General features: G+C 43.4%; 1 protein-coding gene across 10 annotated transcripts in view; it reads left to right on the forward strand.

The window, feature by feature from the left end:
* Positions 1 to 25083, forward strand: part of CFH (complement factor H) — a 463465-nt gene that overhangs the window by 30713 nt on the left and 407669 nt on the right. For 7 of the 10 annotated variants that reach the window (XM_030205903.1, XM_030205897.1, XM_030205902.1 and 4 more), the window contains exon 2: positions 12810 to 12995. The exons of 2 other annotated variants lie outside the window; for them this stretch is intronic. In XM_030205903.1, coding sequence (XP_030061763.1) covers positions 12810 to 12995 — 186 coding nt within the window. The remainder of the gene's footprint in view (positions 1 to 12809; positions 12996 to 25083) is intronic. One more of the 10 variants, XM_030205898.1, reaches the window with a different exon arrangement.

The following is a 25083-nucleotide window of genomic DNA, read 5'->3' on the forward strand; positions in this document are numbered from 1 at the left end:
ATTGCCTAATGTAGACTTTGTGTGTATGTGGCTGTAGGCTTGCTTCCATTAAAAAAAAAACAACACTCCTAGCTTTTATGACTAAGTATTGATTGAAGGATTGCTATACCTCTGATGTTATCTTTTGGTTAAATAAATGTGCTTGTAAATCATTGACTATTAATTGCAGTCACTCTATTTCATCAAACGTATGAAACATATCTTATAATGCTTGCTCAGATAAGGAACATCATTTACTATGGATGTGTAACAATTTTTATACAAATGAGGACATTTCCTGTTCTATATCTTTATCCAAACCAAGTGATTGGGAAGGTAGAATTTGCTAAATCCTCATTCATGCTGTTCATTTTCAGCAGCAAAGCATGATCTATAGGAACAGATACAGCAGAACCATGTTGGGAGCAGGAGAAGGCTGAAGGGCAAAGCATGTAACTGGTGATGTTGAAACTTTTTGAAAAGCAGCCAAGTAACTCTCTTCCTGCTTGCTTTATCTTAACAGATCAGGAAAATGACCCAGCAGCATTTTCTCTCAGGCATTCAGAGAAAGAAAATAATTCATTGCTATTTGAGAAAAAAAGAATGGTCTTTGCTGAAATGTAAAAAGATATACAAAAATTGAAAAATCAAATCATACTGCTCTGTGACTCATTGTATCTCTCTCAGAAGCAGAAAAAAGTCAATTTAAAAACTTTCAGACTTTCTGAAGGGCTACACGGTCTGCCTAGTAGTTATTAGGAGTCAGACCCTGACAATAATAGGAGAGAGGCAGCTCTGTGCCTTCATCACTGTATCTTTCTGAGAAGCAGAAAGTAATGAGTTGTAAAAATATCGTATCCTCTGGTTCCACAGAAAAGGAACCCAAAAAGTACAAACAGGACATTTGCATTTGCTGCTAACTGAGGAAGAGCCACTCAGTGAGCTGTGGAATAAACATATTCTGTTAAACTTTCAGTTGGCCATCTATTCATTATCCTGTATATAAGTACTTGCAAATTTTTCCTTTGGAATGTAACACCTTTTCTCTACATTTTCACTTATTTTTCTTTTCAAGTTTTTTTGGAATTTGAGATGAGGTTAGTTTGTTAATGACGCTTTCCCCTTTGTCTTTACATGAGTACTGTGTCTGAGGTAATCGTTGCAGGCCACCGGTGACGCACTTAAATCCTATTCAGTTACATGTAAGACAGAGTCAGCTCATGGGACTAGGGGGCTTACATTAGGAAAGGAACGGAAAACAAAAATGAGGACATTATAATGCCTTTGTATTGCTCCATGGTGCGACCACACCTCAAATATTGTGTTCAATTCTGGTCACCGCATCTCAAAAAAGATATAGTGGAATTAGAAAAGGTGCAGAGAAGGGCGACGAAAATGATAAAGGGGATGGGGCGACTTTCCTATGAGGAAAGGCTAAAGCAGCTAGGGCTCTTAAGCTTGGAGAAAAGGCTGCTGAAGGGAGGTATGATAGAGGTCTATAAAATAATGAGTGGAGTGGACAGGGTAGATGTGAAGCGTCTGTTTTCTCTTTCCAAAAATACTAGGACTAGGGGGCATTCAATGAAGCTACAAAGTAGTATATTTAAAACGAATCTGAGAAAATTTCTCTTCACTCAACGTGTAATTAATCTCTGGAATTTGTTGCCAGAGAATGTAGTAAAGGCAGTTAGCTTAGCGGGGGTTAAAAAACGTTTGGACAGCTTCCATAGACCATTATTAAAATGGACTTGGGGAAAATCCACTGCTTATTTCTGGGATAAGCAGCATAAAATGTTTTGTAATTTTTTTGGGGCTCTTGCCAGGTATTTGTGACCTGGATTGGCCACTGTTGGAAACAAGATGCTGGGCTTGATGGACCCTTGGTCTGTCCCAGTATGGAAATACTTATGTTATATACTTATGTACTAGATTGGTGTAGGCCATGCAGCACTCCCACAGGCTTTAAACTGATTGTATGGTTGCTTGAATGGGAATGGTAATCTCCCAGGCAATGTGTAACCAATGTAAGAAGAGGCAGGACTGCCTGAGAATGGAGAAAGCTACAACAAAAGCTTTATTGAATATTCGGGCATAATGCTGGCAGAGACCAAAAAAGAATGCTGACCGCCGCCAGCTGAATATTTACCTCAATATGTTTTACTTGTATGGTTTTATGTTGATAAACTGCCAGTGTATAAATATTGCCTACTGCTGTGTCTACTGTATATGAAACAGAAAACACATGATAAATGTATTGACAGTATTAAGTGCATCCACACTACAGCAGCAACAGCAGCATTGAGTAAATGACTGTAATGCGCAACCCATGCCTATTACTACTACTATTTAACATTTCTAAAGCGCTACTAGGGTTACGCAGCGCTGTACAATTAACAAAGAAGGACAGTCCCTGCTCAAAGGAGCTTACAATCTAATGGACAACATGTGAAGTCAGCTTACAATCTAATGGACAGTATGTGCGGACAGTCAAATTGGGGCAGTCTAGATTCCTGGGTAGAGGTGAAATGGTTAGGTGCCGAAGGTGACATTGAAGAGATGGGCTTTGAGCAAGGATTTGAAGATGGGCAGGGAGGGGGCTTGGCGTATGGGCTGAGGAAGTTTATTCCAAGCATAGGGAGAGGCAAGGCAGAAAGGGCGGAGCCTGGAGTTGGCGATGGTGGAGAAGGGAACAGAGAGGAGGGATTTGTCCTGTGAGCCTATTCCTTCATCTCTGCTAACTTGCCCATATTTCTGCTCTATAAAGGGCTATTCAGTTAGCATGTGAATCAGCACACGCTAACTGCAATGTCAGCTCTAATTGTTAACTCTTGCTACTTCATTTAGTAAACGGGCTCCTCAGATTTGTTTTACTGGCCAAATCCATCTACAACAATGTTATAGCGGAACTTAAAGGACCTTCTTGGAACAGTAATAGACAGCATACTAAAAGGGGATGTTATCAATAGGGGGTATCTAACTGTGAACCTGGGTTATTAGTAATTAGCCACTCGATGTTCAAAGCGATTTAAATTGCTTGTGGCCACCTAATTGCTGATATTCAGTGGCATTTAACGACAGTGCCGCTAAATATCAGCACTATCTGTCCCTGCACTGTCTGGTAAGTGCTGGGTGGATGGTGGATGAAGTTGGGGTGGAGCCTTGGAAAAGCCAGTATTTAGCCACTTAGTGGCAATAATCAGACTGCTAACTGATTAAGTAAGCGGCTAAAGTTAGGTCAGCAAAAAGGCTGTGCTAACTTCAGCCACTGAGTTAATTAGGCTCTGGTCTGAATATTGGTCAGAGCTAGGGTTACCATATGGCTCCAGAAGAAGGCGGACAGATTGAGCCAGTCTGGGTTTTACTTCCCATTGCTTTCGATGAAAGCAAAACTAGGACTGGATCAACTTTTCTGGAGCCATATGGTAACTCTAGCCAGAGCCCAATTAACTTCTTGGTAGTGATATGGGAGCTTTTAGGTTTCTCCCTGGTTCTCAGTTCTCCCCCCACCTCCACTGAAGACAAATCCAGACCAGATCTAAGACCCCCACCGCTCTACCCGCATAGGCCTCCCCTCATTTTCCTGGTGGTCTGGGAGGGTTCAAAGGGCAGGAATGATGCCATAAGATTGCTGCTAGGGGTCCCACCAGCCATTTTGAGGCCAGACCCATAATGGGCAGGAGTGAGTAGACTTTGACCTTGCCTGCACAATCCTCCCTAAACGACCAAGGAGATTCAAGGTAGGCCTGAGGGAGCCTATAAGGAAGGGTGTGTGTGTGTAGGGGGGGGGGGGGGGGCTTGGATCAAGCCTTGATTTCACTTGAGGAGGGGAAAGGAAAGGGGGATTAAGACCAGGGAGGAGGGAGGGGGGAATCAGAACATTTGCTTCTATTTATGTGGATCCAAGTCGATATTCAGTCGGGGCAAGGTTACCATATGGCTCCAGAAAAAGGAGGACACATTGATCCAATCCAGGTTTTGCTTCCATTGAAAGCAATAGAAGTAAAACCCAGACTGGATCAATCTGTCCTCCTTTTTCTGGAGCCGTATAGTAATCCTACCGGGGCCATCCCTGTGGGGGGGCAGTTGAGGACATCCAAAATGTTTGAAAGAAGGACGTCCACACCTTCGTTATGCCTCCGCTGACACACACATACCTCCCTCCCCCAGGGACCTGCATATTGCCCCCCCCCCCCCCCCCCCCACAGGGATGGCCAAATTTCAAGGGAGTAGACTGGAGGCATGGCAGAGTGACCTAATGGTTAGAGCACTGGTCTTGCAATCCAGAGTTAACCGGTTCAAATTCCACTGCTGCTACTTGTGATCCAAAATCCAAATAAATAAATAAAAAGGTGTCAGAGGCATAGCAAAGGCATGGATGTCCTTCTCACAGAAACATCCACATTTTGGACATCCTCAACTGCCGTCGCAGGGACGGAGGCATAGCGATGGAACATACTCTAAAAAGACAAATAGTTTTGAAGTTGTTTTTTTTCGGGGTGGGAAGTGGTTAGTGACCACTGGGGAAGTCAAGGGAGGTCATCCCCGATTTCCTCTGATGGTCATCTGGTCAGTTTGGGCACCTTTTTGATGCTTGGTCATGAAAAAAATGGACCAAGTAAAGTCAGCCAAATGATTGTCAGGGACGCCCTTCATTTTCCCATTATCGGCCGAGGACGCCCATCTGTTAACCACGCCCACGCCCCGCCTTCTGTACACTGCCGACATGCCCCCTTGAACTTTGGTCATCTCCGCAATGGAAAGCGGTTGAGGACGCCCAAAATTGGCTTTCGATTATGCCGATTTGGGCGACCTTAGGAGAAGGACGCCCATCTCCCAATTTGTGTCGGAAGATGGGCGCCCTTCTCCTTCGAAAATAAGCAGGATGGCCTCCACTGTACATGTCACTCCCTTGACATGTCCTCACATAAGAACTGCCCAGTGGACCCTAGCTTCCCAGTGGTGTCAGGCCTCCAAGCATCTGCCGGATGTCATCCGGGTAATACCGGAGTTGGTTGAGACCCTCCTCTAGTGGACAATTCGATTAAATTTGACCATGGGACTTCCATTCCAAATTGCTCAGCCCCAGAGGGTGCTAATAATGGATGCATCCCACCTCAGGTGGGGAGCTCACTTGGATGGGCTTCACACTCAAGGTTCTTGGTCAGCTCAGGAAACAGATCTTCACATCAACCTTCTGGATGTATGGGCAGTGGTGTGCTGGTACATGTTTAACAACAGGCTCTCTCCCCTCTGCATCCCCCCAAATTGCAGAGCTGGCTATAGCCGGGGAGAGAGCCTGGGGGAGCAATGCATTACTCCAGGAAAAAAAAATTAAATGATCCCAGGTTCCAATCTAATTCATGTTTAATGTGCAATAAAATGCCATAAATAAGTAAATAAATATAAACTTTTAATGTTTAGCACCTGATTCTCAAAGTGAACATATTCCAAACACTATAATGAAAATAAAATGATTTTTTTCTACCTTTGTTGTCTGGTGACTGTTTTTCTGATCATGCTGGCCCAGTATCCGATTCTGCTGCTATCTGTCCTCTTAACTCCATTTCCAGGGCTTCCTTTCCATTTATTTCTTTCCTTTCCTCCTTCCTTCTTCATTTCTGGTCCTCAGCTTCTGCCTATTTTCTTCATCCATGTGCAGTTTTTCTCCTCTCTTCCTTTTCCCTCATTTCATCTCCTTCATCTCTCTTCCCTCCCCTCTATGTCCAGCAATTTCTCCTCTCTCCCTGAGCCCTGCCCTCCCATCCATGCCCATCTGTCCCCTGCCCCCTCCATTCATCCCTATCCAGCAATTCCCCTCTCTCCCTGAGCCCTGCCCTGCAATCCATATCCATCCATGCCCATCTGTCCCCTGCCCCCTCCATTCATCCCTATCCAGCAATTCCCCTCTCTCCCTGAACCCTGCCCTCCCAACCCATGCCCATCCATGCTCCTCTGTCCCCTGCCCCCTCCATTCATCCCTATCCAGCAATTCCCCTCTCTCCCTGAGCCCTGCCCTGCAATCCATATCCATCCATGCCCATCTGTCCCCTGCCCCCTCCATTCATCCCTATCCAGCAATTCCCCTCTCTCCCTGAGCCCTGCCCTCCCAATCCATGCCCATCCATGCTCCTCTGTCCCTTGCCCCCTCCATTCATCCCTATCCAGCAATTACCCTCTCTCCCTGAGCCCTGCCATCCATGTCCAGAGGGTCCTCTCTCCCTTGCCCTCCTGCTCCCATGTCCAACTGCCTGCCTGCCTGTCCGTCCTGGTGCCCTCTTCTCCCCCCAAGGATCATTTTTATTTTAAATTTACCTAACCTCCATCCGTCCGTCCGTCCGTCTGTCACTGGAAGCACTCCTCCCCTCCTGAGTCCCGATGTCTTTAGCAGAAGCTTCCTGATTCGTTCATTCTCATTGTGAGAATGAACGAATCAGGAAGCTTCTGCTAGAGACGTCGGTACTCGGGAGGGGAGGAGCGCTTCCAGTGACGGACAGACGGTTCACGGAGGTTAGGTAAATTTTAAATAAAAATGATCCTTGGGGGAAGAAGAGGGCACCAGGGTGGGCAGATAAGTGGCGGTAAACATGGCACCCCCTGCCATGCTTACCGTGTCGGGTTGGACCGGCCATGAGGGAGGGAGGAGAGCCGGCTCGCCCATTTTAACAACCGGCTCGCAAGTCCGAAGAAAATTTAACAACTGGATCTTGCGAGCCGGAGCGAGCCGGCTCCAGCACACCACTGCGTATGGGCAATGTGGAAAGTTCTAAAGGCTTTCAGAGATTGGTTTTTCAACTAAATTGTACTCATTCAAACAATCAGGTTGCAATGTATTACACAAACAAGCAGCGGGGTACCGGATTATACCCTATGTGTCAGGAGGCTGTCCAGATGTTCCAATGAGTTGTCTAGAATAGGATAGTTCTCAGAGCCACATACCTAGTGGGCAAACCCAACAGCCTGGCTGAAAGGGGGCGGGGCATGAAAGGGGCGGGGCATGTGTCCTCCTTTTGGGGGGATAAAATATGGTAACCCTAATCGAGAGGATCAGCACCACAGCAGCGGGCAGGAAAATGTGGGGATCTTTCCTGCCCCAAAGAAGGCATTAGACCACCAGGATGCCTTGAGGTATGTGACAGAAGGGCACCCAGGGCCAGAGAGGAGGTGGATGGATGGAGTCAGGATGATAAAAAGTTGAAGCCATTTAGGTGAGCCTCTGTTTCCCCTTCCTTGCACAGCCATCATCGCCATACACTCAAAACAAAGCAAGCAAACCTATAAGTACATAAGTAATGCCACACTGGGAAAAGACCAAGGGTCCATCGAGCCCAGCATCCTGTCCACGACAGCGGCCAATCCAGGCCAAGGGCACCTGGCAAGCTTCCCAAACGTACACACATTCTATACATGTTATTCCTGGAATTGTGGATTTTTCCCAAGTCCATTTAGTAGCGGTTTATGGACTTGTCCTTTAGGAAACCGTCCAACCCCTTTTTAAACTCTGCTAAGCTAACTGCCTTCACCACTTTCTCCGGCAACGAATTCTAGAGTTTAATTATACATTGGGTGAAGAAATACTTTCTCCGATTTGTTTTAAATTTACTACACTGTAGTTTCATCGCATGCCCCCTAGTCCTAGTATTTTTGGAATTCGTGAACAGACGCTTCACATCCACCTGTTCCACTCCACTCATTATTTTATATACCTCTATCATGTCTCCCCTCAGCCGTCTCTTCTCCAAGCTGAATAGCCCTAGCCTCCTTAATCTTTCTTCATAGGGAAGTCGTCCCATCCCTGCTATCATTTTAGTCGCCCTTCGCTGCACCTTTTCCAATTCTACTATATCTTTCTTGAGATGCGGCGACCAGAATTGAACACAATACTCAAGGTGTGGTCGCACCATGGAGCGATACAACGGCATAACATCCTCACACCTGTTTTCCATACCTTTCCTAATAATACCCAACATTCTATTCGCTTTCCTAGTCGCAGCAGCACACTGAGCAGAAGGTTTCAGCGTATTATCGACGATGACACTCAGATCCCTTTCTTGGTCTGTAACTCCTAACGTGGAACCTTGCATGACATAGCTATAATTCGGGTTCTTTTTTCCCACATGCATCACCTTGCACTTGCTCACATTAAACGTCATCTGCCATTTAGCCGCCCAGTCTCCCAGTCTCGTAAGGTCCTCTTGTAATTTTTCACAATCCTGTCGCGATTTAACAACTTTGAATAACTTTGTGTCATCAGCAAATTTAATTACCTCGCTAGTTACTCCCATCTCTAAATCATTTATAAATATATTAAAAAGCAGCGGTCCTAGCACAGACCCCTGAGGAACCCCACTAACTACCCTTCTCCATTGTGAATACTGACCATTTAACCCCACTCTCTGTTTCCTATCTTTCAACCAGTTTTTAATCCACAATAGGACATTTCCTCCTATCCCATGACCCTCTAATTTCCTCTGTAGCCTTTCATGAGGTACCTTGTCAAACGCCTTTTGAAAATCCAGATACACAATATCAACTGGTTCTCCTTTGTCCACATGTTTGTTTACTCCTTCAAAGAATTGAAGTAAATTGGTCAGGCAAGATTTCCCCACACAAAAGCCGTGCTGACTTGGTCTCAGTAATCCATGTCCTCGGATGTGCTCTGTAATTTTGTTTTTAATAATAGCCTCTACCATTTTCCCCGGCACTGACGTCAGACTCACCGGTCTATAATTTCCCGGATCTCCCCTGGAGCCTTTTTTAAAAATCGGCGTTACATTGGCCACCCTCCAATCTTCCGGTACCACGCTTGATTTTAAGGATAAGTTGCATATCACTAGCAGTAGCTCCGCAAGCTCATTTTTCAGTTCTATTAGTACTCTAGGATGAATACCATCCGGTCCAGGAGATTTGCTACTTTTCAGTTTGCTGAACTGCCCCATTACGTCCTTCAGGTTTACCGTGAAGTCAGTAAGTTTCTCCGACTCGTCCGCTTGAAATACCATTTCCGACACCAGTATCCCACCCAAATCTTCCTCGGTGAAGACCGAAGCAAAGAATTCATTCAGTCTCTCTGCTAAGTCTTTGTCTTCCTTGATCGCCCCTTTTACCCCTCGGTCATCCAGCGGCCCAACCGATTCTTTTGCCGGCTTCCTGCTTTTAATATACCGAAAAACTTTTTTACTATGTTTTTTGCCTCTAATGCTATCTTTTTTTCGTAATCCCACTTGGCCTTCTTTATCTGCGCCTTGCATTTGCTTTGACATTCCTTATGCTGCTTCTTGTTATTTTCAGACGGTTCCTTCTTCCATTTTCTGAAGGCGTTTCTTTTAGCCCTAATAGCTTCCTTCACCTCACTTTTCAACCAGGCCAGCTGTCTTTTGGACTTCCGTCTTTCTTTTCTAATTCATGGAATATGTATGGCCTGGGCCTCCAGGATGGTATTTTTGAACAGCGTCCACGCCTGTTGTACAGTTTTTACTCTCTCAGTTGCCCCCCTAAGTTTTTTTCTACCGTTCTTCTCATTTTATCATAGTCTCCTTTTTTAAAGTTAAACGCTAACGTATTTGACTTTCTGTGTACAGTTACTTCAAGGTTGATATCAAAACTGATCATATTATGATCAGTGTTATCAAGTGGCCCCAGCACCATAACGTTCCTCACCAGATCATGCGCTCCACTAAGGACCAAGTCTAGAATTTTTCCTATGAGCTGCTGCATCCATGTTTATTGTTGGTGTCATTTTTATTTAATCTCACTTATATATTTTAAACATCTCACTTATATATTTTAAACATACTGGCTTGTGCAGTATACGGATGTACACAGAGGAAGTATAATAACAGAATAACTTTTCATAGAGTAGTAATTTGTAATAAATAATAATCCGTGTGTCATTTCGAGGGGCTGGTTATAGGGATACCCTAGCATATTATATTCCCCCCCCCCAAACCCACCTTCCCGCTCCCCCCCGTTTTCTATTTCTGTTGATGGCTCTCTCATTCTCCCTGTCTCCTCAGCTGAAACCTTGGGGTCATCTTTGACTCTTCTCTCTCCTTCTCTGCTCATATCCAGCAGATTGCCAAGACCTGTCGTTTCTTTCTTTACAACATCCGTAAAATCCGCCCCTTTCTTTCCGAGCACTCTACCAAAACCCTCATCCACACCCTTGTCACCTCTCGTTTAGACTACTGTAATCTGCTTCTTGCTGGCCTCCCACTTAGTCACCTCTCCCCTCTCCAGTCAGTTCAAAACTCTGCTGCCCGTCTCGTCTTCCGCCAGGGTCGCTTTACTCATACTACCCCTCTCCTCAAGTCGCTTCACTGGCTCCCTATCCGTTTTTGCATCCTGTTCAAACTTCTTCTACTAACCTATAAATGTACTCACTCTGCTGCTCCCCAGTATCTCTCCACACTCATCCATCCCTACACCCCTTCCCGTGCACTCCGCTCCATGGATAAATCCTTCTTATCTGTTCCCTTCTCCACTACTGCCAACTCCAGACTTCGCGCCTTCTGTCTCGTTGCACCCTACACCTGGAATAAACTTCCTGAGCCCCTACATCTTGCCCCATCCTTGGCCACCTTTAAATCTAGACTGAAAGCCCACCTCTTTAACATTGCTTTTGACTCGTAACCACTTGCCTCCACCTACCCTCCTCTCTTCCTTCCCATACACATTAATTGATTTGATTTGCTTACTTTATTTTTTGTCTATTAGATTGTAAGCTCTTTGAGCAGGGACTGTCTTTCTTCTATGTTTGTGCAGCGCTGCGTATGCCTTGTAGCGCTATAGAAATGCTAAATAGTAGTAGTAGTAGTAATATTAGTGCAGAAATTTATTTCTCAAGGTAAAGGGCCACAAAAACAGACATCATGTTATGAGAATCAGGTGCTCAACATTCAAGTTTCTATTTATCTATTTACTTATTTATGACATTTATATCGCACATTAAACATGAATTAGGTTGAAACCTGGGAACATTTAAAATCGTTTTTTTCCTATGCCTACATCAAAAGAAAAAGATGGCATGTGGGAACTTGTTCCTTTTGTTTTGTGGAATGCAGTGGTATATTATAAAAATACACTTGCCTTTTTTATTACTACTTTTTCATAGAGAGGTATTGAATAATGAGAGCAGGACTTCCTTTATGCAGAAGTTTTGTCCAGCAACAGACTAAATATGCCATCATTGTCCAGTTCAGCACATTATTAACTGCCAAGTTCATACAAAGTTAATTATGTTCAGTAGAAAATAAATCTGTTGCCTTAGGATGCTTGCTATGTGAATATTCCATCATTGTTATTGCTACCAAGTATTACATATTAAGGACATTTGATTTAAACTTTGTTTTAATTAATTTATCCAGTCCTTAAATGCACATGGTTTTGCTTTTTAAACCCAAAGGTGAATCCTAAGGGTGGCTGAACAATTAGTTATAAACTGTGTTGTTTCTGACTTTACCTGTTTTGGAATTTGGACTGCTTTGGGTCATGTGCTGATCTTTACATCTGCTGTCTTAGCAGCGTATGGAAGAAAATGATTTATGTTACTTTTACTAGTATTCCCATGGGAACGGGCGGGGACTGTTAGATTACCCACAGGGATGGATGGGGAAGGGTTAGATTTCGATGGGGATGGGTTAGATTTTTGTCCCTGTGCAACTCTCTAATTGTATGTCAGAGTCAGCTCTTGGGGATACGGGGCACTACACTAAAAAAAGCATGTTAGTGGTAAAATAACCCATCTTAATGGTAGTCCATGTTGATACTATCCCCCCTATGTAGATAAAATGCTAAGTTAGTCCAATAATATGGCAAAATCTGATTTTCTTTAATAAAAATTTTTTTTTATTTGTTTTGTGAATTTATAATGTAGAAATTGGTATATGTCAGTATTTGAAATTTACAACTGTTATTGTTACATTTTGCACAAATCATTTATTGCATTTAGCATACCAAACCTGCTAATATGCCAGTTATTCCCTCTTATTCCTTGATGGGGTTCTATTTTAGTTAAAGGATTGTCTTTATACTGGATTCCTTTTATAAGGATGTTCAATGCACTTTAATTCTCACATCTATAATACTCAACTAAAATTTCCATTGGCATGGCACTGCATTCTTTATTTGGCTTCTGAGAATAACTTTATTGAATGGGTTTGGTTTCTTTATTTAAATTCATTTTTTGTCATCAAATTAAAAAATGTCACTTGGGGCTCCTTTTGCTAAGCTGTGGTAAAAATAGGTCTTAGGTAGGTCTTTACCGTGTGCTAAGGCCATTTTTACCATGGCCCTAAAAACCCTGATATTCTATTTTCTGCATTAGTTGCCATACACTAATGTTGCCATTAGAGCATGGCTATTTTTAAAAATTACCACATGAGCACTTACTTCCACCTATTTTGTAGACAGCAAGGGCTCCTGCATTATCTGTGCACTAACCAGTTAGTGTGTGGTAATGTAGATATGCTAACTGTTAGTACAGTATGCCCAATCTCTGCTCCTGACACGCCTCCACAAAAAAAGGAAAATATTTTTTAGGGTGTGGTTATCGCATACACATTCCCACAATACTCCATTTTTTACTGTGTTAGGTGTGTGTTAACACCTAACGCAGCTTAGTAAAAGGGCCCCTTGGTGATGTACAGAAAACAAAAACATGAAGCTTAAAGTACAATGAAATAATCACACATCAATTACAACAGAACAAATAGAGACAAACCCATGACATAACACAACTAACTAAAACAATATATAAAATCAATACATAACATTAACAAAGCATTGCTCCATCATTCTTACTGACTAAACTTAGTGTCTTTTATTTTATATAGCAGAATGTGGACCACCCGATAGTATCCCAATAGCAGAACTTGTTGGTGAATGGGATAAGGAATCCTACCCCCATGGAACTGAGGCAACCTACTTATGTCGACCTGGATACATAAAAGTTGGGCGTATATTATGGAAATGCTTGAATGGCGAATGGAAAGAAGTAAACCCTATGGTAAAATGTAGAAGTAAGTACTTTTACCCCTGGACTCTGTAATGCTGACTAAAATTAAGTGCACAAATGAGTACGCATTGCCGATTTGTGCACACAACTTAATTGATTAATGAACCAATCAGCACTAATTATTGGTGTTAATTGGCCTTAATTGGGATTTACATGAGGATCATATTTTATAGCAATCCGCATGTAAATCCTAGGATGCGTATTTTTTTTAGTGCGCTTCGGGGGCATTCTTATAAGTTATATTCATTCTTATAGACTACATCTGATCTGCATCTAATTTAGGCACTGGCATTTGCACCTGCTTTCAGCAGATATAAATGCAGGCGACTTATGTTAGGCACGGATTAGGCGCTTTGGCGCTATTCTATAAAGTGTAGATGCTCTTTATAGAATACCATCCAATGCATAATTTTTTCAACACTGATTTTTCAGCATGATTTGCTGAATCTAGTCTTTAATGTTAATTAAATCTTCAGCAGAATTAAAATCTAGTAAAGTGCCAGCTTTTTTGGCACTTGGCTTTGTTTTTACTTCTATCTTTTTTTTCTGGCTCACTTTTTTCTAGCAGTAGTTCAAAAGTGAGTTACATTCAAGCACAGTAGGTATTTCCCTGTCCCTGGAGGGCTTATTTTGTATTCTAAGTTTGTACCTGAGGCAATAGAGGACTTGCCTAAATTCACGAGGAACCTTAGGGTTTGTCATAAAAGATTTGTTTTCAAGAATTTTTGATTGCTCATTTGAGCTGTCTAGGACCACTTTAATCAGCATTCCTGAACAAAGCACTAATCCTGATCCCTCTGTGCCATCCTATGTAAAAAAAAAAAAAAAAAAAGTCCCATCCCTAAGCCTTTTATTTCCCCTCCTAATCACCCAAGTGGCATCCTATATAATAAAAAGCACCTCCAACATTCTGAAGCTGACTCCGTGGCACTGTGGCAGTGTAGGGTTCGTAAGTCTGTAGTTCAGCGTTTCATTGGCTCTCACTGTCAACGAAGAACCAATCAGACAGAATGGAACTTGGAGGAGGGAAGTGGAGTGGATTGAATCTCTAACAAACAATCATGGAGGTACGAACATCAGTGGAGGCAAGTGCACAGATCCGAAGGGAAGACAAACATTTAATCACTTTGTCACTCACTCACACACACACACACACACACACACACACACACACACACACACACACACACATTACACACACACACACACACTCAATCACTCTGTGTATCTGGCTCTTACATTGTCTGTAAAACACACTGTCACTCTCAGTCTCTCACATGGGCAACTGTATGTTGCATTCTCAGAAGTAAGGAGCTCTTCTGATGTGATTGTTAAACTGATTGAAGGGCCCGAACAAGGAAAACTTTTACCACATTGTAACACAGTTTACACAAAAAATATTGTATATAAAGAAATCTTACACATGTAAACAACAATTATATTCAGAAAACAACCATGGGAACATTAATGGCAGGAACTCATTACATTGCTAGCGCCCGTTTCATTGTGTTAAGAAACGGTCCTTTTTTACTAGTATTAAAAGAAAACCCCTGACCCTCTAATCTCTAACCCCTGCCCACCCATGTGGCACCTAGTGTTAAAAGAATAAGGGGTCGATATTCAAAGTGATTTATGATATAAGCAGCCAGACGGTTAAACTGCTTTTGTGGGGCTATTTGCTGATATTCAGCAACACTTTAAGTGCCACTGAATATCACCAAAGACTGCTAAAGTGAAAATCAGTTATTTTGTGGGTGGTGTAGGCACCCTTACAATGACAAAAAATCACTCAGATATTAATTTCTCTGTAGACTCATTTGCAAGACGTATGACTGCACCTAATGTGGTCCTAAGGTCTGAGCTGTACTGTATCCAATGAAGGAATAATGCCAATGTGGAAATATATTATTTATTATAGACTAGCCGTTAAGCCCGTAAAAATGGGCGAGTATTGCAGCCCTCCTCTCTCCCCTGGCCTCATCCCATCCACTGATCCTCCCCCCCCCCCCCCCATATTCAGTGACCCTCCTCTTTCCCTTGGCCTCCCCCCTCCCCCCATGTCCAGCAACCCTCCTCTGTGCCCTGCTCTCACCCCAAGTCCAGCAACCATGGCCTCTCACCCCTGCCCTCCCCCATGTCCAGCTACCCTCATCGCGGCCGCTCCCTCCCCCTCCGTGCCGGGCCCCCTGCACTGACCTGACAGCGCCTCTCACCTCCGTGTGAAAGCACTACAGGCAGCAGCAAATCGCTCTGCTGCTGCCTGCAGCGCTTCCACATGGAGGTGAAAGGCGCTGTCAGGTCAGTGCAGGGGGCCCGATACGGAGGGGGGCGGGAGCGGCGGCTGGGATGGGGGGAGGGTGGAGGTTGTATCGCGTGATGTTCCTTTCTAGGCGGCGTCCGACTCCGTTTCCCTCTCTGTTCCGCCCTCTGACGTCATGATGTCTTGACGCGAGGGCGGGACAGAGAGGGAAGTCTGTACTGAGCATTTGCCAGTGAGTACGGTCACTTGCCGTTTATATGTTTGATAATAACTTATCTCAACTTACATCTCCCCAATTGCAAAGGACTTAATTACAAAACATATTACGCATCCAACTTTTCCGTTATAGGCAGCCAACTTTGGAATGCCTTCCCAAGATCCATTCGTATAGTCAATGACCATCTACCTTTCAGGAAGCTGCTAAAAACTTACCTTTTCAAGCAAGCCTCCACTAATGACCTGACTTAAACTATTGAGTCCATCTGCGCTACCCGGATCAGACCATAAAGACAGAATCTGGAATATGCTTCCCTATTTAATCCTTTCTAGCACATTCCTCTTCCTACCCCTCCCTATACATTCTCCCATACTAAACAACACGCTAATTCTAATACACACCACCCTCCCATTCCCTACCTCTATTATCCTCCTCCTTACCCATCTTACCTATCCACATCCAACGACCACCTCTTTATTTACTATATTACAGCTGTATCCATCCTATATTACTTTGTTAACTGTTGTACTATGTAAGCCGCATTGAACCTGCTAACGAGTGGGAAAGTGCAGGGTATAAGCGTTACTACTACTACTACTAATAATTAGCAAATATGGCAAGCAAGTTACAAAATTATACTGAGGATTACACAAAATAGATGTGATTACACAACTACAATACTTCTGAGAAGGGATAACAAGTTAGCAGCTACATAAGGCTATAGATCAGGTGCCTGAAAAATAACCAATCCTTAGCAAGCAAAAGACAGCTCACTATTGCTCCTGAACTGGAGAAGAAAATTCCTTTCTCTCACCCTTAGAGTTCTGTAGTGTCAGCTTCAGATGGTTATGAATTGGTTCCTCTTTAGGGCTCTAGCTGTCCCCCAGTGAGCTCCTGTAATCAGGTCTTAGTCTGATGAGTCCTTGCCCTGCAATGGAAGTTAGATTCTCAGTCTAGCAGAAGCCGTAAATAACCAGCTCCAGAATCCTTCCTTGTGCTGAACTTAGCACAGAAAGATACAGTCCAGACGTGTTACTGACAATTCAGTCCCTCTCCTCAGAGAAATGTGCACACCATCAGATCTTTTTGTCTTCTCCTACTCCAAGCCAAAAGGTCTCTCCAAACCCAAAGTTGGCACTGCCCCGATGGTCCACAGGTGACAATCCAGGACCAATTAGGCACTGTATCCATCTGTCCAGCAGGTGATATACAGTCCAAAATAATGAGGGGCCACTGGGTTTCCAGATGATCACCTTATCAGGAATGGTACAGGATGCCTCACTAATGAGGTAGCTAACGAGGATTATCTCATTCCCAAGTTTCTGAAAACTCTGTTCCTCCGCAGCTTCACACGAGATAGACTGGAGGGCAAATGCAGGTAAAAACATATGTCCACAGCTAGCACAGTGCTTCCAGGAAGTCATGTAGAATCCATGTTGGTATTGCCTAACCAGGCCTCCAAAGTAGAGAGTTGCACGGGGACAGAAATTTCACCCATCCCCGCCTGTCCTCACTGGAATCTAACCCGTCCCCACTCATCCCCACTGGAATCTCTCCATCCCTGCCTGTCCCTGCAAGTAATCTCCTCTATCCTTGCCCATCCCTGCAAGTAATCTTCTCCATCCTCGCACATCCCATGTACTAAAATAACCCAGCTTAATAGTCCATGTTGATAACTTCCCTTTCAGTGCTTATGGGGATTTCAATGTTTTATCTTGAAACCATATCCACTAATTTTTTTAGTGCTATTATAATGGCTAAACTAGCTTAGAAACACAGAGAAAGGATAGGTAAGTTGGCCTAGCACTACACTTCTGTGGGAACCCCGTAAGGCCCGTGTCCATCACTGTGGGAAACCTTTGCAGACCTAGAGGGGATCGCCGTGGGAGTTCAGTGAGCATGGAAGGGATCCCCATGGGATTCCTGCTAACCTCATTCTTGTGCAGCTCTCTACTCCAAAGGTGTGCTACAGGGGACATCCCTACAGTTCCCCCCACCCCCCCCCCCCCCCCCCGAAATAGAATAACTAGAAAGGAGTCTATTCCATCTTCAACCTACAATACAACTAGATAGGTTTGAACCAGGACTCATGGTCAAGGCCAAAGAAATGCATAAAATGGAATATATAAAAAGCTAATCTCAAACTAACACAATGGATAAATGAAAAATTAGAAGCAAATACTTCAAATACTTCAGTCAATCATACAGCAAGGCTCAAAAGTAACTTCATAAATGAGCTAATATAGCAGATAAATTAATAACAGAACAATTAATATTGTTTTAGTAAAATGTATCAAGATATGAAATAATAATGAAAACCAATTACATGGTATGACTAAATGTATGGCAAAAGCATCAGCATAAGTTAGTACATAACATAATTTAAAAAAAAACAGAGATATCATAGTGAAGAATTACTCTGTTGACTTCCACAAAATCTTGCAGTCTCATGGTAAAAGGCAGTGGGCCTTGACAAATGATGTGACGCAGATAAACTACCCACATCAAAAAGACAAGTCAAGCACAAGATAGCCCACAGGGCAGTGAAGATGGGGATGACAAAAGAGGTGGTGATATCGCCAACAGCATTATCAACAGCAGAAAAATCATGGTTGTAGTCAGCAACTTGAATGTCATCATGATCAACAGCAAGTTCAATAGTGTGACAGCCTTTAAACATGAGGAATGGACTCAGCTCTTGATTAAAGTCAATAGGATGTCCACGGAACACATCCAGAACTTCAAGCTAACGACTGGATCTGTGTCAAGATAAAACAGAGAAACTCCACCAACAGTAGCCACGGAATTCTTGGGCACAGCAATCAAACTAACATTACTGGTTAAGGGAAAACGATTAACATCATGCTTATTAAAAGTGACCGTGAGTTCATTTTGGGGTGTACTGATTAACAAAACATTGTTCACAATGGTCACAGTGGTATCTGAAAAATCATCATACTTATTCAAGGTAACCTTCCAGGTGTCCACTATGACCCAAATATTCAATGTCGATGCCTCAATATGGCACAGCATTGAATATCCGGGCTTAATTCAGCCTGTGGCTGTCAGCAGCTTAAAAAAACACTAACTGCTGCAGGCTGAATATTGTGAGGAAAATATGTAGGGCCATTCTTGTTCAGCTTCAAGAGCTGTTAGTATTCGTTTTATGCTGACATTTTAACTGTCTATGAGCAAGTCTCTTCAGAAAAGGTCTTTTTAAAGACCAACCTCATTGATCTGTACACCACGTGTATTTAAATGTTTTGTGAGAGGGCCGGTGAAAGGGGATCTGGGAAGGCCCGAAGAAAGGGGGTGCAGGGAGCCGGGGAATCCCAATGGGGCAGATTTCATATGCACAACACCCACATTCAGAAAGCGGGGCTACCGGAGGCAGAGAGGTTGGCTGGGTTAAGGAAGAAGGGGAGGAACTACCAGTCCCAGAATCCTTCTCTTCCCCACCCGGCTGTGCAAGAGTTAGGGGCGGAGATAGAAGATTGGGAAATGGTCTCTGAGGAAGGTGATGAGGGCCAGCTGGAGAGGTTGGGGGTGAGAGAAGTTGAAGAGGAGGATAAAATGGAGATTACTGAAGGGCTAGAGGAGGAACAGATGGAGATTGGAGCTCTGGCTCAAACCCAAAAAGCAGCTGTAAGAGGGTGGCTAGCCGTGCCTTGGAGAGACTGGTGGAAGACCGGAGGAGAGAGGCTGAGGCACTGGGGGAGATCTCTACTAAAGAGGAAACAGGTGCAGCCCCTGGGAGAGAAAGAGGGCTGGGCACAATTGAAACCCCAGCCTGAACCAGGTGGGAACCCAGCTGTGTAACTGTGCTGTAAGAAGGTGCAAGAAAGACTGTGTAAACTGAAAAGGTCTGTGCTGCAACCTACCAAGCTACTGTGTTTTCTTTCTGATAATGTACTGTTCCCTAAGAGAAGTAATCTTGGGTAAAGTGAAGTGAAGTTATATGGACTGTTTTGAACCTGACTTGTGCTTTGGTGTTCCTGGGCGTTTATGTTGACTTAAAGCAAGAAAATAAAAGCTCTTACTTATAAACGTTGTGCTTTGAATGTTCCTCTGTGAAAGGAACGGAGGGAGGGAGGAAGAAGTCCTGGAAGTTCTCAGGGCCTGGAGCTGAGGCTCAGAGGAGCCAGATTGCTGTGGAGCAAGGCAACAGCTGTGTGAAGGAGAAAGCAGCTAAGCAGGGTCAAGCTGGCTGGGTCCTGGAAGGGAGTCCCAGCTACAGTTTGCATCAGCTGTTTCTCCATCAATTGAGACCCACCTTATTGATCACCAAACCACGTGCTCCTAAACATTTGTAACAGCTGTTCTCCGTCGACTGAGACTCCTGATGCAGGCCTAACGGCCGAAACACAATGTTTGTGTCGAGTCTTTTTTCATCAATAAACAACTGTTTTAAGAATCAATCTCTCCAGTCTTTGGTTTTTCGTGGTCAAACATCACACTTTTTCCTATACCTCTCACACTGGACAAACCATAAACCCCTTAACATAGAAACATTTTGCTCATATTAGCCCTCTCCTCAAGTCACTTCACTGGCTTCCTATCCATTTCCGCATACAGTTCAAACTCCTCTTATTGACCTATAAGTGCATTCACTCTGCAGCTCCTCAGTACCTCTCCACTCTCATCTCTCCCTACATTCCTCCCCGGGAACTCCGTTCACTGGATAAATCTCTCTTATCTGCACCCTTCTCCTCCACCACTAACTCCAGACTCCGTTCCTTTTATTTTGCTGCACCATATGCCTGGAATAGACTTCCTGAGCTGGTACATCAAGCTCCATCTCTGTCCGTCTTCAAATCTAAGCTAAAAGCCCACCTTTTTGATGCTGCTTTTAACTCCTAAACCTTATTCACTTGTTCAGAACCCTTATTTTATCATCCTCACTTTAATATTCCCTTATCTCTTGTTTGTCCTGTTTGTTTGTCCTAATTAGATTGTAAGCTCTATCAAGCAGGGACCGTCTCTTCATGTTCAAGTGTACAGCGCTGCGTACGTCTAGTAGCGCTATAGAAATGATAAGTAGTAGTAAACATGAAGCAGATAAAGGCCATATGGCCCTTCCAGTCTACCCATCCTCAGTAACCACTAACTCCTCCTTTTCCTAAGAGAACCCACATGTCTATCCCACACCTTCTTAAAATGACACAGTTTTTGTCTCCATAACCTCTGCCGAGAGGCCATTCCATGCATCCACCACCCATTCTGTGAAAGAGTATTTCCTCAGATTCGTCCTAAGCCTAGTTCCTCTTAACTTCATCATATGCCCTCTCATTCCAGAGGTTTCCTTCATTTGAAAAAGGCTCATCTCCTGTATATTAACACCACTGAGGTATTTAAACCTCTCTATCATATCCCCCTCTCTCTCTCTCCTTTCTTCCAGTGTATACATGTTGAGGTTCATTTGCCTTTCCCTATATGTTTTATAACCGAGACTGCTGAACAATTTTGTAGCCGCCCTCTGGACCGACTCCATCCTGTTTATATCTTTCCATAAGTGCAGTCTCCAGAATTGCATACAGTATTCTAAATGGGGCCTCACCAGAGACATGTACAAGGGCACTATCACCTCTTTTTTCCTGCTGATCATCCCTCTCCTTATGCACCTGAGCATCCTTCTGGCTTTGAGCATTGCCTTTTCTACCTGTTTGGCCACCTTAATGTAACCCATAGAGGGTTAATAAGAAAACGTACCTGGCTCCGGGGCCATCGCGTCGGCTGCTGGGGAGATTTTTGGCTGCGTTCGTTGCAGCAGCATGTTTTGATTGGCAGCGTTCACGCCAGGGCCCAGATTGTTTTTAGCGCGTTGGCGCATCGACGCTATAGCGGCAGTAATGAGGCCGCATCGTGGGGCAGAGCCAGAGTGAGAGAGGAAGCCTGAAGAGAGTCTGGACTCTGATTGGCCCTGCGTCAGCGTCTGACGTCGACGTAATGATGTCACACGTACATTTCTGACGCAGGGCCCGAGGATTCCTTCTCTTAAGGGAACCGGCTCTATTTTAAGGTACCGAGCCGGTTCCGAAATTAAAATAGAATCGGCGTGGGACCGGAGGAAGAATGGGGGAGTGCTCCGGTGCACTCTCCCAGCGGTGTTTTGTTTTAATAATGTGGCCAGTCACGTTGTGGGTGCTGCACGCGCCAGGTTGAAGAGGAGGAGAGCTGGGTGCATCGGAGGTGGCACGAGCCGGTGCTGGCTCGTGGAAGAGAGAAGCAGGAGGCTCGTGCCACAAGGAAAAGAGGATTTTTGGGCTGAAGAAGCCACAAGGTACAAATATTTGTTTTTAATTGAACAGCTGTGTTTGTATAGATGTTTAAAAATTGTTTAATTGAGTCTAAAAAGGCTGTGTTTAAAAAAAAAAAAAAGAGATTTAACGGGGCAGGAGGCTCGTGCTTAAGGCACGAGCTCGGGGAGGTTAAGTAAAGATTCTAAACTGTCTTTAGTGACAGTTGGGTGGGTATTGAGCTGCTGAGAGGACGCAGGTGTCAGAGTCCCTCAGGAAAGTTAAAGAAATTACTTAACAGTGAAGAAAAATTGTAAATTGTGATTGGATGTAGTGTGTGTGAATGCACAGAATCGTAGCAGTTAATTACAAAGAGCCCGCGGGTATTTTTGGCTCTGAGGTTGGTGAGTGAGAGACTGAGCTGGAGGTAGTTTACCTAAACTTAAACTTTACTACCTTAATTTAGCTCAGTTCTTGAGAGCTCTGATTAATAAAATATTTATTTTGACCTGGTGTGACCTAAAAGGTTCATAATATGGGCTCAGATAAGAACTGAAGCACAGAGGTATTATCCTGAACAGCTGGATCAGTGCCTTCCTATTTGAGTGTGCTGTTTTTATATTAATAAGGAAGAAAAATACAGACATTACCTGTTTTAAAGAAAATTGAATTGGAACTTATATATAAAGAGGGATGTGCTGTAAAATAAATAAACAATCCAGAGAAAGCTAAAAATAATTCAAAGAAAGTTATTCTGAATTATATTTTTAATGCCTGAGAGCTGTTAACAGGTATAAGTTTAAAAATCAGATTACAACATAATCTGAAGCTTATATAATTTTTTTCAAAAATCTTTTGAGGGTGGGTTATAGTTTAGGGATACCTAATTATATTTTTATTTACTTGGGGTAGCTAGCAAATAGGAAAAATATTAATATACTAATGGAATGCATATGTAGGGAACAGGTTTTCTTTCTTTAAGTTCTTTGAGATAGAGTAGTAGGAGTGTGAAGCGGATCTGCTATCAAGTACAAGTTAGTCAAATCTTCTATCAAGCTCATGCTGGCCAGTGAAGACGGGAGTTCACGTCAAGAAAGAAGAGGATAGAAGATCAAGGAAGTATCCTTTGATCCTTCATTATTAACACTAGAGAAAGAAACTTATCACTGATCAGGGGTGAGTAGTAGAGCAAAGCTACAGATTTTATACTTACCTTGCATGCACGACTGGAAGAGAACCTGAAAGAAAAAGAACAAAGCAAAGAATCAGCCCTTACAATTTCAAGGAGAAAAAATATTAAGCACTGTTTATGTAAAATTTGATGTGATAGCCGTTGTTTTTTAAGAGAAATACTTATCTGACAAATTTTCTTTAAGCGTTGCTGGAGTAAATATTTGTTATTTTCCTAACAAGAAAAAGAAAAAGAAAAAATGTTATAGCAAATCACTTGCAAGTCAATAAATGTAATTTATTTCCGAATTCAATATTCGTTTAACTGAGTTTCTTATTTAGTTTAATCTCCCTTCTTGTTTTAGAAACAAGAAAGCGAGGATAGTTTTAAATGATTGAATCTCACCTCTGTTAGTCTGACAGGGGGTCATCTGAGGTATTGCTAAGGTATTTGTAGGGTGAGCCCTTGTTTCCGGAGGTGAGGTCATATCATTTATGGCGTCACGGTGACAGGATTCTTATTTATATTGAAGAATTTGGTGTGGGGAATTAAATTTGGTAAAGAGGTAAAAACTCCAATATTTTCTTAAAAGTAATTACTGTATTTGCAAAGTTTTGTCTGCACAATTTGAACCTTGATTTTAGCTACAGCCCAATTTCCAGTGAAAATGGAAGGCATGAGAACTGAAATGGAGGAACTGAAAGAGATGGTGAGAGCTCTGAGGGATACACGACAGACTCCCGTAGTAACCAACACCATCGTGCTGAGGAAAGACAAGGAAATTCCAGATTTCTTTGGATTTGCCAGGAAGGCTGGAGACCTTTCAGTAGAAGAATGGGTCGAAAGTACCAAGGTGGCCTTGAAGATGTTGAGAGTTGCAGAAGAAGATAAGCTGGATATAGTGAAGGATCACATCAAGGGCCAGGCAAAGGATACGGTAAAGTTCTCGGCACCTAGAAGGCACTGCACAGTGGACGACATTTTTGATTTGCTAATTCAAGTTTACGGAGACAAGGTACCTTTAGGGCTTAAGGTGAAGGAGTTTTATGATAGACGTCAGAGGGTAGGAGAGACCATCCGGGAATTTGCTTACCAACTGCAAGAGGGATTGCACACCATTAGATCAAGGGATCCTCAGAGGGTAGGGAATCCCGAAGATGTTTTAAAAGAACAACTGATCTTAGGGTTGAGAGATGATGTTCTGAGAAAAGAGATGAGCCGTCGGGTAGAACTGAACCCTGAGTTAACGTTCGAGGAACTTATGCAAGCTGCCATCAATTGGGCTGAGGAGGAGAGGCATCCATATCGACAGCAGGAGTGCTCTGTACGAATACTGCAGCGGGACAAGTCGGATTTGATGCCCTCTTATATGACGGCAGGTGCAACTGGGGGATTTGCGGAAAGAGATCCTATAGCGGAAATAGTTCGGAGACTGGAAAGGATGGAAAAGAAGCAGGAGGATTTCTTGTCCCAACAGAGAAGGAGGGAATCGACTTATGGAGTGGGACAAAGACGAGAACCAGAGGTTGCTCGAAGATATGTGCCAAGGGACTATTCTAAAGTGATGTGCTACAACTGTGGGGAACTGGGACATATTGCTCGTTTCTGTAGGAGTGAGAAAGCGGTGCCTAAATTGGTGAGAACAGAGAATGAGCAGCCAAGTACCAGTTTTGCAAGGAATGTTCCGGAGAAAGGACAGGGGGATGCGGTGACACAAAAGGCCAAGATACAAACCTTGGAGTCCGAAATTTCGACGCAAGATTGGAACTCCTTGCAGGAGAAAGCAATAGGAGCTAGTCCGGTCATTCCTCTACTGATTGGTGGAGTAGCTACAGATTGTACCGTGGACACCGGGTCCAATGTGTCCACCATACTGGCAAGTCATTATTATAAGAATTTCAAAAATGTGGATGAACTACAAGATGCCAGTTGGATAAATGTGTCAGTGGCCAATGGAACCGCATTACCAGTGATAGGGTGCATTGCGGCAGAAGTGCAGTGCATGGGGCAAAGGATTCCGGAGAGATGTATTTTTGTGGTCCGGGACACTAAAGTCACATCCGAAGGGGAGGAATCAGTTCCCGGAATTGTCGGTATGAATGTGCTGAAATACTTGGATGGATTGTTTAAGGACCTGAACAATTTAACAAAGAATCTGGGGGTACAAGATTTAAAGAGTATTTCTGCAGCAATCGAACAAAGGAGAGT

This window comes from Microcaecilia unicolor, chromosome 6, assembly GCF_901765095.1.
Source record: "Microcaecilia unicolor chromosome 6, aMicUni1.1, whole genome shotgun sequence".
In the NCBI taxonomy this organism is placed as follows: Eukaryota; Metazoa; Chordata; class Amphibia; order Gymnophiona; family Siphonopidae; genus Microcaecilia; species Microcaecilia unicolor.